Source organism: Helianthus annuus, chromosome 2, assembly GCF_002127325.2.
Source record: "Helianthus annuus cultivar XRQ/B chromosome 2, HanXRQr2.0-SUNRISE, whole genome shotgun sequence".
NCBI classification, from domain to species: Eukaryota; Viridiplantae; Streptophyta; class Magnoliopsida; order Asterales; family Asteraceae; genus Helianthus; species Helianthus annuus.
This window is the reverse complement of record NC_035434.2, coordinates 161,771,005-161,783,416: the sequence shown is the minus strand read 5'-3', so window position 1 is coordinate 161,783,416 and position 12,412 is coordinate 161,771,005. Positions and strand designations below refer to the sequence as shown.

Below are 12,412 nucleotides of genomic sequence, written 5' to 3'. Positions count from 1 at the left end.
TGATTTTCCACCAATACTTTCCATTCTTTAAACTTCTTGAAAGTATCACTCTTGTGTTTAAGCACATAAACCCACACTCTTCTTGAGTAATCATCTATGATGGACAAGAAGTATCTACCACCTCCCAAGGTTTCTGTTCTTGCAGGCCCCCACAGATCAGAGTGTACATAGTCTAAGACTCCCTTAGAACTATGTTTTCCTTTGCTGAACTTCACTCTTTTCTGTTTGCCCAAAACACAGCTTTCACAAAAGCTTATATCACAGTTCTTTAGATCACCAAGAACTTGTTGTTTGGACAACTCAATCAGGCCTTGTTGACTTATATGACCAAGTCTCTTATGCCACTTCAGGGCTTCATCATCACCTTCTTCACTTGCCACAGCAGCCACTCCATTTACAACTTTACAATCCAACATGTAAATGTTGTTCTTGATTCTAGTACCAATGAGCACCACCATAGACCCTTTTATAACCCTGGCCTTTCCGTCTCTAAGACTAACATGATATCCCATCTTCTCTAAAGTACCAAGAGATAATAAACTTCTCTTAAGATCAGGAATGTACCTCACATCTTTGAGATCAAACGTGATACCAGACTCTGTCTTCATTGTGACTGTACCAATGCCAAGAATCTGACAAGGCCTATCATCTCCTAGCTTTACAGACCCCATGTCCACCATCTTCAATTCTTTGAAGGCTTCTTTCAGGGGTGTCATATGGAATGAACACCCTGAATCCATTACCCATTTTTTCTTGATTACACTCACTTGTGACCACAAGAACATCAGCATTGTCATAACTTCCTTCTAACTGATCATCAGAATCTACATGACTACTCTGCCCCTTTGAGTAATTACTACTTTGCCCTCTTGAATAACTGCCTTCACCTTTCCTTTTCTTGAATTCTGGACATTCTTTCTTGAAGTGTTTCTCTGAATTACAAACAAAACATCTCCTCTTGAATCTTGACTTGGATTTTGACCTGGAATTTCTGCTACCACTGCTGTAATTCCTTTGATCTGACCTTCCTCTCACATACAAGCCATCTCCACCTTCTTCTTTAGAATCTGACCTCTTCTTCAATTCTTTTGAATTCAAGGCAGACAATACATCTTCCATAGATAGAGAATTTCTACCATACATCAATGTATCCACAAAGTGTTCATATGATGATGGTAAAGAAGTGAGAAATATTATGGCCTGATCTTCATCATCCAATACCACTTCTATATTTTCAAGATCCAAGATCAACTTGTTGAATTCATCTGTATGATCTTCAAGACTCTTTCCAGATGTCATGTGAAACGTATACAACCTCTCCTTCAAATACAACCGATTTGCCAAAGATTTTGTCATATACAATGACTCCAACTTTGCCCAAATCCCTGCAGCAGACATCTCCTTGGATACTTCACGAAGAACTCGATCACCAAGACTCAATATAATTGCACTATGAGCCTTTTCGAGCATATCCTTCTTCTCTTTATCAGTTAAACCTTCAGGAAGTTTATCTTCTCCTTTCAGCGCATCTACCACACCATTATGAACCAGAAGAGCCCTCATCTTCACACGCCATAGACTGAAATCATTCCTCCCATCAAACTTCTCCAATTCAAACTTCGTTGACACCATCTTTGATCTCTGATTGCGGAATTTGAACGTCAATTTCTTCTAATCGAGCCACCAATGGCTCTGATACCACTTGTTAGGATAAACAATCCAGAAATTGACCCAGAGAATCAACGATTAACGATTGAATCTTATTGAACTTGAAAGAGAATTACAAGAAAGAAATTACAAGAAATTTAAAGTCATGAACTAACTATACAATCTACTGCAACCCTCTATTTATACTAAACTCACAAATTCAGTTACAACTATCTGTTGTAAGAATTTCCACAAACGCCCCCTGAACTTACAAGAATGTAAGTATCAGACCTTGTAACTAAACAACTGCTCTTCAACACCTTAAGCACTGATCTACTCCTTAACAGAGTGTTAAACTACTGATTCACTATCTACTGCTTATTCCAGCAGCATCTGTTATACCACAATCAGTTGTTACCCTCAGTAGTTAATCACCATCAGTGTTTGATCACAAGCAGTGCTTAGAATTCCATCAGCTGTTTGTCTTCGTTTAGCCCCAAACAGTGGTTTGCTTATTTATTAATACTCATCAGTGGTTACAACTGAAATGTTACTTTTTCTCAACACTCCCTATGGTTTGTCATTTTGTTACTCAGATGGTCCTCTGAGTAAATGTCAGGGGACTATCCGAGTAACAAAATGACAAACCATAGGGAGCATACCTGCTATTTCCAAAAGATGGGGACTAAACGTGAAACCACAGGGAACATCCGGGCAATTAATACTTATTGAAACTAAGCCTTCCATATTTTTTTAGTCTCATCTGCACACCCGGAGTAGCGCACGAGAAACACCTACTAGTTAGTTATTATAATAAATATTATAGCGATGATAAACAAAATCATAATAATAGAGAACAAATACCGTTAATATAGTTTAAGTTAACTAAAAATTGAAAACCAAAGGGTTTGTGGTATAGTTGATATGAAAGAGAGGTATTGAAGGTGCCATTTGATTAAACACAAATTCTAGAAAAAAAAGGCCATTTGGCTTTAGGTCGCCATGCCATTTGCAAATTAAAAGAGCATAAAGTCTATGTATATGAATATGTGACAGTAAGAGCCAAGAAGAAACCCAAATTGAAGCTAGAAACCCGTTAATTTTTTGAGTTTTTTAATGGAATTGGTTCTCAAAACATGAAGGTGGTGTTTGTTTTGTTAAAAAAGATATGTGTTGGCTCTTTTGTTTGCGTCACGCAGACCACGCGCAGACATTGTCATCTGCAGACTGTTTGTTTTTCAGAAGACGTTTTATTAAAAAAAAAAAAAAAAAAAAGTCTGCGAGAGCTCTTCTTAATGCAGATTTGTCCCAGCCACTTTTAAGATCTTCTAAAGTCTGCAGAGGGTTAAACACAACTATTGTCCACCACCAACCACCGTCCGTCCATGTCCACCACCCACCACCACCAGTTTACTTTAGAAGTCTACATACGTTAAAAAACAACAGCCTTCCTTTTGTGGACTGCAGAGATTTGGTTCATCTCTTCTTATTCAGATGCCTGCAGATGTGGTCCGCAGACTGCAGACATTTTAACTCTAAACTGCACCGAAGTTTGGTTCTTGGCGTTATATAGCATACAAAAGGTATAAGTATAGATAACATCATGTTAGCTAGAGAGATCTAATTTGAGTTTTATTACACAACAAGTCGTAATTTAAACGTTTTTTGATGAATTTTGATCAAATTTGAGTAACAACTCTGTTTTAATACATATTTATTCTAAAAAATATAACTTTGATACCAACTTGTCAGTTGTCACACAAAAAATCCATCATATAGTTGAATTTACTCTTGTTTTCAGGGGATACATGTTTGTGTATACATACTCCGGTCTATGAGGATGTGAAAATACTTGGTATGTTTGTTAAATAGCTAATTTGATTATTAAAAAACAGTTGTTATTTCAAATATATATTTACTAGCTTACTTGACATCAGAAAATAGAAATTACCCCAAATGGGTCGAGCTAACTTGTCTCATATATAATGCTAGCCCAACCCATAAAGACCTTTTCAACCAACATTTGACATATAGGCTTAAACGTCCTCTTTATTTGGGCGTACATTACAACCCATTAAGGAAAGATGGGTCCAAAATATTATAATGTATAAAAATACTTGGGTGGAGATACAATAGGAAGTTTATTTGGCTAGAAAGAATAGGAAGTGATCTTGACCATCCATTAAGTTAATCAAGGGCTAAGATTAAATCAGGGAAATTGAAAGGAAGAAAAGAGGCGCGTGAGTTTGTTCAAGGGCATTCTAGTCAATCCAAGCCAATAGTTTCTCTCTCCTCCAATTCCCCCCCATTTTTTAAACGTTAATAACTCTTTCATATGACATTATTTTTTTTATAAAAATTGCACCAAAAAAACGAGCGTTTTTTTATCTTTAAAACGAGTATACTATTGCTATATTTTAAAAAAATATATAAAACCCAGTTGCGTAAAACGCAATAGAATAACCACCAGTTATGTAAAACGCAATGAAAAAAAACCTAAAAAATGACATTTTTCTAAAACGCAATGCACCAAAAACACAAAGAAATAACTTATTTGTAAAACGCAATGGCCAGGAAACACACAGAAATGTCTTATTTGTAAAAGGCAATGGCCAGAAAACACATAAAAATGTGATTTACCTAAAACACAATGCACCAAAAACACAAAGAAATGACTTATTTGTAAAACGCAATGGCCAGAATACACTTAAAATTTCTGTTTTCTAAAACGCAATGGACTAAAAACACATAAAAAAGTGTTTTACCTAAAACGCAATGCACTAAAAACACAAAGAAATGTCTTATATGTAAAACGCAATGGCCAGAAAACACTTAAAAATGACTCATTCTAAAACGCAATGGACTGAAAACACCTAAAAAATGTGTTTTACCTAAAACGCAATGACTAAAAACACTTAAAATGTGTTTTTTTTCTAAAACGCAATAGCCAGAAACCACATAAAACTCTCTTATTTCTAAAACGCAATGGACACATAAAACTGTCTGTCACTGTGAACTGTCTGAATTGTCTACGAATTACTGTCTTCAAAATGAGCCAATTTATGGAAAATTAATTTTTCTGATGCGTTTTTAGTACAGCAATAGCTCAACCCCAGCCAGGGGCTCTGCCCCTTGGACCCCGCTACCGGGGGCTGCCGCCCCCGGACCCCGCAAAGATCGTAAAACGAAATGATGAAATCAAAAACCCAGATCATGAAAATGAAATTAAAGAATTTCTTACATGGATTGAAGCCGATTTCTTCATCAATTGACGAAATTTGAATGACAGAAACACTTATCAACGCTCGAATCGAACGAATCGAGTGATTATTTTCAAAATCACCGGAAAAAACGAGATTTTTTTATAAAATTAAACTGGGTTTTCTTCAAAAAAAAAAAAAAAGCTGAAGAACACGTTGATCGGGTTCTGAATCATTGATTGGTGATGAAAATCGCACTATAATGTAGTGATTATTAAGATAGAAAGTGAAGAAATAGTTGAAGATGGTGGGTTTTGAAAATGGTGGGTTTTTGAATTTACTGGGTTTTGAAAAAGGAAGAAGAAGGAGTTGGATTGACTAAAATACACATTCTCTTTATTTTAAAATTTGCCACATGTCATAATCCTATGGCTTCATATCCTTCCTAGCGAAAATTAACTTCCTATTTGATTTTTTCCCTAAAAATATTATAATAATAGCTTGTAATTTAAAACAAAAATGATATAAGAATACAAAATATTCAAAATAAACCGGTCAAACCACTTAGTAGTACCGGTTGAAACGTCCGGTAGAACCGGTTAAACTGCCTGGTATATTGAACCACCTGATACACTTGGTTAAACCATTTCCGAGCCTAATGTGGTACGGTATACAAACCGGATTTTAAAATAGTATGCAAATGATGGTTTTTAGTTTTGACCACCGCCAGTCACCATCGTTAAACGTCATAGACAAACAACCGCATGAACCACCACCGTTGGATTAAACTACTAGAAAGAAAAGTTTTGGTGGTTATTCATTGATCAACCCATCTTTTGGATAAACAAATTATAAAGAATAAAGACCAAGAAGCTGATTAAATAATCCAATAAGTCTAGTTTAAATGGGGAGCTTACACTTTTTGATTTGACATAGGGGAAGTCAAACCTGAAGGAATGTAAGGAGGTACATAGTTGACTCATACATATAAATACATAATAATTGACTTATACTTTGCATTATTTTTACTATTAAAACCGGGAGATTGTTAATGTATTTACTATTTACATTGATAAACACCTCAATGATCATAGTTATAATTTTTTTGTATAAAAAAATTACCACATTAATGAGATGGTTAAAGGTGAAAAACCATATTAGTGAGAAGTTATGAAAATAATCTATTAATCTCTATCAAGTTGGTGGACGTTTATGTTGATCATTGGATTGAATATACCGAAGCTCCAATCATTCATTTCCTTTTTTTAATTTTTTTTTTTTCATTAACGGAGTTAAAGTCTTTTCTATAATGAGGTGAAGAATTTCACGAGTGTATAAAGGTGATCCTAAACATTACATGATATAATATGGAAGTTATGATACGTCTAGAATTTCAAGACCCATTAGAAAATAAAGAAGTCGTTTTAACTTTTAACGCGTCAAACTCTTGGACAAACCGTAATAGGCGGTTTGCCACACTTTCAAACACTATTTGTGGGTCTTGGGTTTTTACTTCAAATATTTGCCTAGTGGTTGTTTGTTTATCTCTTAATGGAGCTCTTAATGGTTCAGACCTCTTTCTGTTTCAGCACTTAATGGTTCAGACTGTTTGTTTCACGAGCAGATGTCTGAATGGTTCAGACAATTTGTCTCTGAATGGTTACGTATTATACTGAGTCTGAATGGTTAAGACCTCTAATCTGAATTGGTCAGACATTTGCCTCTGAACGGTTAAGTTTTATACTAGCTCTTAATGGTTTAGACCTCTTAGACTATCCACATTTATAACCCAACTCAACCCAACCTTTAATAAAAAAAAAACTAATTTCTCTTTCTTTCATTTGCACAACCCAACCTTTCATACACATTAACAACCCAACCTAAACCAACTTTTATACATAAATATTTATTTTATATTAAAAATGTGTTTTTTGAACAAAATCTTTTTACAATAAAATTTATATGGGTATGTTCACAAAATTATTTTAAAAAATACTGTGTATTTAGTTTTTTTATGAGATTAATTATAAAATGTTAATTAAGTAATTAAATTGATGAGGGAAATTAGTAGTTAATAAAAAATGGTGCACCAATCATGGTTTGACAATATTTTAACAAGTGTCAACCAACCAACATAAAGGTCATGAATGTAGATGGTTTTTCTGGTTCAACACTTAATGGTTTAGACCTCTTACTGGTTATCACCAAACAGCCCCTAAAATTTCCAACCTTTATTTGATTCCCTTTTTATTTTACTTCAAATATTCACTTACCGTAAAGACTCTTATAGGAGATGAAAGAAAATTGTTGATAAATTAAATGGTACTTCAAATATTCACTTAAATGTTACAAAGATGCTACAAAAGACTCTTAGAACTACCGTACTGGAGCGTTTTTCAATTCTGATACCGCCCCAAAACGCCGGATCACACCGGCACCTCCATTACATGTGGGCGTGTTTGGCTCCTTTTTGGTTTAGGCGTTTTATAAAAAACGCTGGATGGGCTATGTGATTGTCCAATCATATTTCACTTTGCATCAATTGGCCAATAAGAATTTTAATTTTTTTTTAATTTTATTTTATTATAAAACATAATGCCCAATAATGCCCCATCCCCGCTACACCCATTTTAGAAAACGCCCAATAATACCCCATTGTTGACTGGGCTGCCACATGGCGCAAAACGCCCAAGGGTGAATAATACCCACTACGCATGGTCTTATAGAAGAAGAAAAAAATACGTTGATAAATTAAATGGTAAATTCAAACTAATTTGCCAAGATTAATGCCCAAACACGAAGATTATTACATGGTTATGTAGTATATTAAAAAACAACTCACAAAAGAAATCTATGCAAAAACAGATGAACTTTCAAAGATTTTCACACATTCGAAATCGAAACCACAAGATTACAAAATACAAACGTTTCTTACAGTCAACGCCATGCTATGATCTTTTCCGTTTGAGAATTTATAGAACTTAGATTGCTCACTAAAGGTCGGCTTTTGTCTGGAACACTTGACTGCGCCACCTGTTTGGGTTCACGAGTATGGTTAACCACGTGGGTCTTCGGCTCAATGGGAGGAGACTGACTGGACCAGTTACTGGACCCAGACCCGGGTCCATCAGATTCTTCACTGGCGGTCAAGTATCCAAGATGATCCTCGTCAGTGGCGAATTCATGTTCTTTCTCTTCATTTTCATCATGGTTTTGTTGCACGTGTGGGCTCAATCTCGGCCCTTGATCACCGTTTTCATCTGACGGTGGTTCTCGTGGTGGGCCATGTGACGATTCTATAACAGCATCCTCTCGTTCACGAAGAGTTTTAGTGATGAGCGTCTTCAGAAAGTTCATTACTTGAACTGCGTACATCAATGCAGTCAACGGATCCGCCATCTACAAAAAAAACAAGTCAACTAAATTTATACAGTTACCTTAGTTCTTTCTTCACCAGTGGCGAAGCTTGAGATTTTCGACCAGGGGGTCGAAAACGTATATACCAAAAAATTTCTATAAACCGGGGGGTAAAAAAACGTATATACCCAAAAATTTCTATACAAAAACTACATACTCTCCACTACTGAGCGAAAAGTTTGGGGGGTCGGCCGCCCCCTGCCGCCCCCTCCCGCCCCCACTAAGCTATGCCAATGTTCTTCACACACACGAATATATATATATATATATGGGAATGTTAACGTACAATACCTCCTTAACGTGCGACGGTATGCGAATTAATTACGCATGTTCGGTTGTAAATTACGCACGTTATGAATTTCAAACCCTAATTACGCATGAAGAAGAAATCACGCATAGGTTGGTTTTACCCTAATTACGCGTGTTATGTCATAATTACGCACGTTATTTTGTTGGTCGTGTTGTGTCATAACTACCCTCTCTCTCTCTCTCTCTCTCTCTCTCACTCTCTATCTTCTATCTATCTATCTCTCTCTCTCTCTCTCTCTCTATATATATATATATATATATTAAAATAACGCACCTGGGTCATATTCGGGGCGAAAACCATTGCAATATTGTGTGAATTCATCTTGTTGAGATGCTCGTATTGGACGACATCAGCCATCAGGTTGATAGCCCAGTCGAGCAGGGCGGTTTCGGTTGGCGGCAGAAGGCGGCAAAGGGTGGTGCAGTCTTCCTCGGATTGACACTGTATAACTTGCTCAGGTGAAAGTGGATCCAAGACCCCGGTTGGTAGTTCTCTGAACCATGCCTGTATTATTATCAAATTATAAAGTTAACCATGATACTAAAAACATTATTCGCAACATAATATATAATGATAATTATGTACCTTAATAAGACCAGCCAAACAGTGTACGTCAATGCCATCTGGAACCACTCCACTGTTTAACTGGTTCCTCAGATGTTCTTCCTGGTTGTTGTCTGCGTTAATCCTGAAAATACCTTCAGCCTGCACACCACAGTATATATATATATAGAATATATATGTTAAAATTGCAAAAACAAAAACACTAAATAAACTAGAGAGTAAATTGTCATTTTCGTCCCTGAGGTTTGGCACTTTATTGCAACTTTCGTCCCTCGAGGTTGGCCCTCAAGGACGAAAATGACAAGATTTTGAAACCACGAAGACACAAATGTGAAAAAACAAACCTTCGGATGAAAGTCGCAAAAATGGCCAAACCTCAGGGACGAAAATGACTTTTTAATCTAAATTATTTTGGACAATTTTAGGATGCAATTCGGTCTCTTTGCATTTACATTTTGTCTTAAAACAATTGTTTCTACAAGAAAATTGGTTAATTTGCAATAAAAATGCAATTTTAGTGGTTCAACAAGTAGCACTTTTCGTACATATTATGATTTTCACTCGGTTTTGCAATGGAAGTCAAAAGGTCAACGACTCGTTTGTTAGTTATGTTTTATTTAATGTGAGAACAAAAGGTGCAGAAAGATTAACGGACCTGCAGACCGCCTAAACTATACAAGCGTTGTTGCATAAGTATGAGTATAACAGGGACACTGTTGCCTCGGGAATCATATGACAACTGCATTGATTCTGTTGAAACGCCAAAAACAGTAGCACTACAAATCCAAATAAACTAATTGTTAGGCATAAATAAAAAGAGATCAAGAACAAGCTGCAAATAATAGATTTAGGAATAAACGGCAACATTATGTCAAAAACTGTATTAAGTGCATGAGTTTGATTTGTTTTTTATTCACTGTGAACCATAAACATAACTACCATAACTGTCGCAGACAACGAAATTCAACAGCATTTGATATTATAATCGAAATAATCACATTCCACCACCAGAATTCAGTCAACGACAATAAACCCATCAAGACGAAAACATAAAATGTTAATAAAAACATGGAGTGAATTTCAAGAATTGTCCCTTATCTTTATACCCATTTTCAGGCGCTGTCCTTTATGTTCAGAATTGACTAGTTTTGTCCTTTATGTTTTCATATCATACACGTTTTGTCCTTTAGGCCTAACCCAGTTAGTTTTTTCAGTTAAATTTGGTCATATGATTTGTACATGAGAGCATTTTTGTCAATTCAAAGGTAAGTTCAATGGCAGATTTACAGCTCGAAGCTTCTGCAACCTTTGAATTGACAAAAATGCCATCATGTGCAAAGCACATGACCAAATTTAACTGAAAAAACTAACTGGGTTAGGCCTAAAGGACAAAACGTGTATGATATGAAAACATAAAGGACAAAACTCGTCAATTTTTAACATAAAGGACAGCGCCTGAAAATAGGTATAAAGATGAAGGACAATCCTTGAAATTCACTCTAAACATGAGAGTTAATCAAGAAAAATTTGCCATGATTTTGGAATAAAGGGCATGTGTTTAGGGCTGCAATCAAGATTTTTTGCAATTATTGGATGAATTTGATTCATTTATTCACTATGAACCATGAATGTAACTACCATAACTGTCACAAACAGCAAAATTCAACAGCATTTGATATAGTAATCAAAATGACAAATTTAACTACCAAAATTTCAATAAACAAAAATAAACCCCTAAAGAATATAACATCAAATGTTCATTTAAACCTTCAGGGTTGCAATCAAGATTATTAAAAATTTTGTAAAATTAGATAAATTTTATTCATTTATTCATTATAAACCATGAACATAACTACCATAACTGTCACAAACAGCATAATTCACCAGCATTCGATACAAAAATCCAACAAATCACCAAGATATCAACAAGATACAACAAACCAATCAAGCAATTAATTAACATTAAATCACCAAAATTAACATTAAATCACCAATATTATAACCCATCAACATAACTGTCACAAACCGCAAAATTCGCCAGCATTCCACCCGAAATTCCAAAAAATCACAACAAACCACCAAGATTCCAATGATACAACAAACCCATCAAGCAATTAACATCAAATCACCAAAATTAACAATAAATCACCAAAAAAAACTATAACCCATAAACAAAAGATGATCAAGAACAAAATGCACCTGGCACTAGGGGCTCTCCTGAGCACTTCAGGTTCAAACTCAACAGGCAAACCCAAGAACCCATTAAACCTATCAAAAGTAACATGTGCCACGTGGCGCACATCTGTGGGCCACCCTATCTCCATCCCAGAAAGATCCAGCCTTTCTTCCGCCACTGTGTTCTTATTATTACTATTAACACCCAAAAAAGATTTCCTAAACAAAGCCAACAAAAGTGCCAATAAAGACAACTGATTATTATCCCTATTATTTCCCCTGTTTCTCAAATTGTTATTGTTATTATCGTCTGTAACCCTAGAAACATCTTCTGGTAAATCTTGATTTAGAAACAATGTGGGTTGTTCATGGGTTTGTAGGGAAGAAGATGAGGAAGAAGAGGGTGAGTGGAGGACCTCTGTCATGGCTGTAAAGAAGAAGAATTGAGGGTTTTATGTGTTTGAGTTTGTGTAAAGATTCTTGAGTAAAATAATGGGGTTTTGAGATTCGATTTGGGGGTTACAGTTGCAGGATTGATATATTGTATTATATTATAATAATGCAAGGTGAAGATTTTAGGATGAAATGGGTGAGTGAAAGAGGAAGAGGAAGAAGGGGAAGGAGGACGTGATGGTCATGAAGTTGGAGTTATTGATGACGAAATCTGGGAGTTGATTTTTTAGAGAGTGGGTGGGTGGATGTGTGAGGAGGAGACAGAAGAGGTTGTTGATTATTATATTGATGATGAACATCAACTTTAAATGCATAAAATGCATTGAAAAAGAGTGTTACAAATACGGAGTGGTTATTTTAACTTCTTGTTAAAATAAACCAACTTTTCATTCCAAATTTAGCTTAAGGATTATTTTTAAACATATGTGCTGATTATTTGATTTATACTTGTCTAGTTATATTAAAATAGAAGGTGGATGAGTAACAAGCTGCGTCATCATCCATTTTTAAATTGCAAACCCTAATCTATCAAAGACAAAATCTCATCCCTTGAGGCTGAGCAATTGTTGTGGATGACCCGTTAGACTCTGGTCAGGAATTGGATAGCTTCTGGCGGTAGGGAGCCAAATGTGTCAAAGGCAAAAGG

At 35.6% G+C, this 12,412-nt stretch overlaps 1 protein-coding gene across 1 annotated transcript; it reads right to left on the bottom strand.

The window, feature by feature from the left end:
* Positions 1 to 7,634: 7,634 nt before the first annotated feature.
* Positions 7,635 to 12,080, bottom strand: LOC110926039 (rho GTPase-activating protein 5). Its single transcript, XM_022169803.2, has 5 exons — positions 11,338 to 12,080; positions 9,794 to 9,914; positions 9,160 to 9,279; positions 8,848 to 9,078; positions 7,635 to 8,246 (listed from the first exon to the last, which is right to left on the bottom strand). The coding sequence occupies exons 1-5, from the start codon at positions 11,736 to 11,738 to the stop codon at positions 7,785 to 7,787; spliced, it is 1,335 nt and encodes a 444-aa protein (XP_022025495.1). The 5' UTR covers positions 11,739 to 12,080; the 3' UTR covers positions 7,635 to 7,784.
* Between the last annotated feature and the right edge of the window lie 332 nt (positions 12,081 to 12,412).

Bases quoted from the DNA above. Each gene is read 5' to 3' on its own strand.
- LOC110926039 (XM_022169803.2), bottom strand. From the start codon at position 11,738: ATGACAGAGGTCCTCCACTCACCCTCTTCTTCCTCATCTTCTTCCCTA. The intron at 9,280-9,793 runs GTCCGTTAATCT...TGTGGTGTGCAG, and splicing joins ATAGTTTAGGCGGTCTGCAG to GCTGAAGGTATTTTCAGGAT. The intron at 8,247-8,847 runs GTGCGTTATTTT...TTTTTTTTGTAG, and splicing joins TCGCCCCGAATATGACCCAG to ATGGCGGATCCGTTGACTGC.